Source organism: Sphaeroforma arctica (assembly GCF_001186125.1).
Source record: "Sphaeroforma arctica JP610 unplaced genomic scaffold supercont1.562, whole genome shotgun sequence".
NCBI lineage: Eukaryota > Ichthyosporea > Ichthyophonida > Sphaeroforma > Sphaeroforma arctica.
Genome location: NW_014039996.1, coordinates 56861 through 59817, shown reverse-complemented (window position 1 = coordinate 59817; position 2957 = coordinate 56861). Strand labels below are relative to the sequence as shown.

Sequence of the window (2957 nt, the reverse complement as noted above, 5' to 3'; positions counted from 1 at the left end):
CAATATATATATATATATATATATATATATATATATATATATATATATAAAGTCATATACATTGATTGAGTATATGCAAGAGACATATTTTGTTGATATAGGATAATGTTTTCATTTAATAACTCAAAAACCATACAGTTAGCGCTATTGTCACACAGCGTACAAAATATGTGACACATACCAACGAACAGTAGAAGCAGAATTAGATAGCGTAGTATCTCGCGGAATGCTATCCGATATCCCATCATTCTTTGAAATGCACTATAGGGCGGTGTGACATAGCACACTCCAATATGATAGATAATATGATCTTGATGTAAATATATTGCAATTAGCACATATACAAAAGCTCTAGCAAAGCCAGTTGTGCGTATATTTTATGGATATATTTATTTGTGTATTTTTATTTTATTTTATAGTCCAAAGAACGGCCTCTATGAAAATTGAAAGTGCATAAAAATCAAAATCGTTTTGGATAAAAATTGTTTTCGATAACACAATATTTACATTAAAAAAAAATGTTTTTAGATTTAGCCTGACCACTCAGGTCAAACGTAAATATTTTGTTATAAAAACAAATACTATTTAAATATTTAGAGGCTCTGAGACTGAGTGAGTCGAAGTCAGAGTGACAGACTGACTTTTTTTAAAAGTAAAACACATATTTCATATCTATAAAAAACATGAAAACTGCGAGTAATTTATTTAGCCTGCGAGTCTTCTGACTCTTCTTTCTCTTGTGTGACTAAATTTATTCAGTTTTTAAAATATTGTGTCAGTTGTAAATATTCCGAATTTTTAATGTATTTAGGAGGCTATGGCTATGGCCGCCATGCATCTTGCCCAGTTGGATATTGATAAAATCGCATCAATGACATGCCGTAATATCTAAAGTTGAAACATTTCGCCAACGATTACATTAGAATTAAACAACAGTGATTGGTTTTATGTTAAAGTTTACTGTTGTGATTGTTCTCAGTTTGTTCACAGTGACTCCTCTGAGTCCTTTCTGCTACTGGGGCCTGGGTGGGAACCGGTAGAGAGAGACTGAGAGATACACGAACAGTCAAACACAAAGTACTACAGACTACAGTAGATACATTTGTGAAATTTTAAATTTATAGAAGGCTACACGTAACATATGACACAACATACTGACTACACACTACTGTGACTGCACACACTCTGTCAAACACACTGACACATGAACATGTTTGAAATCTTTACCATACATAATCCATAACACCAGATATGTAATTAGCCTTTCTGTCTCTGGTGGGGAGAGTCAGAAACTCAGGATTAACTCTGGGACTCGAGAGTGGACTCAGGGGACTGCAAGAGTGCAGAGGGCAGAGTGCAGAGGCATGGTCCGCCCCGACGGACGTCGACGACTCTCTCTAAAAACATAAATAGAGAGACGGTCTGACTGACGGACGGTCGGTCGGCCCAGTTTTTAAAAACAAAACAAAATATGCGAGTTTTTACGTTTTGCTGATATTTAGTATTTTTTTTTTAAATATTTACTGCTGGCAGCTGGGCGCTGTTCAATTTTCACAAGGCTAGTTTTTTATAGAAAAAGGAATATACTTTGTGGCTGTATAATTTAGAGGGTTGTGGCCTAAATATATATATATTATTTTAAAATTATTTATTAGCCTTCGCGATAGAAGGCTGTCAGTGTCACACTGTCACTTTGGAGTCAAACTCGCCACAATATATTTATATTTATGTCAATACACAAATAATTATTTATAGGGCTATGAAATAAATGAGATATATTTAACTATATTTGAAAAGCGTGTGCGAGCAGTAACTCACAATAATTGATAACAAGGTGAGTTCCCTGTATGATGGATGACTGTGCATATTTATCCATCATCTATGTAAATATACTAAATACAAGTGGGTCAAATGTAATTCACAACGTGTGGCTCATGCTCAGCGGTGTGTTCTGCGATTTTTACCTCCATTTGCAAAGGAGCGTGTGCTTGAAATAATGCATCTCTCAATACGGGTCCACAGAAACTTGTGTTTTCTGTGTATATGCAAAAAAAAAACAAAGTAAAATCAGATGGATGAGTATTTGGATGTGTGCTTGCGTGTGGCCGTGTACTGATTGATATATTTCATGGATTTTAAATAGCGAACTTTCGTCCCTGAATTGATGTTTAATAACATCTGAAAATCTGAGTGGGTGCTCGTGGGAAAGAATATTGGCACATGTTTGTTTTTAAATATACCTTTCAATTCAGATATTTCTGCCTGGAAATACATGTGCTCGTGTGAATGCATACAAAATCTCAGCTTGTGAAAGTTGGACAAGCATGTTGACGGGCTGAATTATCTTCCGTTGAAGCAGACAGGCGTAGCTCCTTTTCAAAGGGAATCTACAGGGAATGGCAATTAATAGCTATGTCTCGATGTGGCGCTCCTTGCAGTTGATGCCATCGCACAGGCATGCCATGCCCCTGAGCGTTAATATTCTTGTTCGAATGCCTTATTTTTTTGTGAGAATGACTCTACCCGGATTAAACTCTGAGTGTGCTGCACCCTTGAATATCCCTCCAATGTATTCCAACGTGCAGCCATAATCTCTAAGTATATAGGATTGAAATTCATTGCAGATGGCTCCTCTATTTCGGTTATGTCTGCTGCTTGTAGCGCTCTTCAGCGTTACTGCCACCAATGAAGAGGGGACTGCATGGCTCCAAGAGAACAGTCAAAAACCGGGTGTCATCGTTCTCCCTTCCGGTTTACAGGTAAATAGAACCTTATCCCTGAGCCCAAATTCTACATCAACAAGTACATATAATTTACACAAAAACTATTTTATGCAAACCAATGTATAAAGATAGCTCTGATACACATATATATATATATATATATATATGTAAATATATATATATATATAGTAAATATATATATATATATATATATATATATATATATATATATAA

General features: G+C 35.4%; 1 protein-coding gene across 1 annotated transcript in view; it reads left to right on the top strand.

Moving 5' to 3' along the window:
- Positions 1–1752: 1752 nt before the first annotated feature.
- The window catches only part of SARC_07251 (hypothetical protein), a 7416-nt gene continuing 6211 nt past the window's right edge, over positions 1753–2957 (top strand). The window contains exons 1-2 of the mRNA XM_014298821.1: positions 1753–1834; positions 2625–2759. Coding sequence (XP_014154296.1) covers positions 2625–2759 — 135 coding nt within the window. The 5' untranslated portion in view covers positions 1753–1834. The remainder of the gene's footprint in view (positions 1835–2624; positions 2760–2957) is intronic.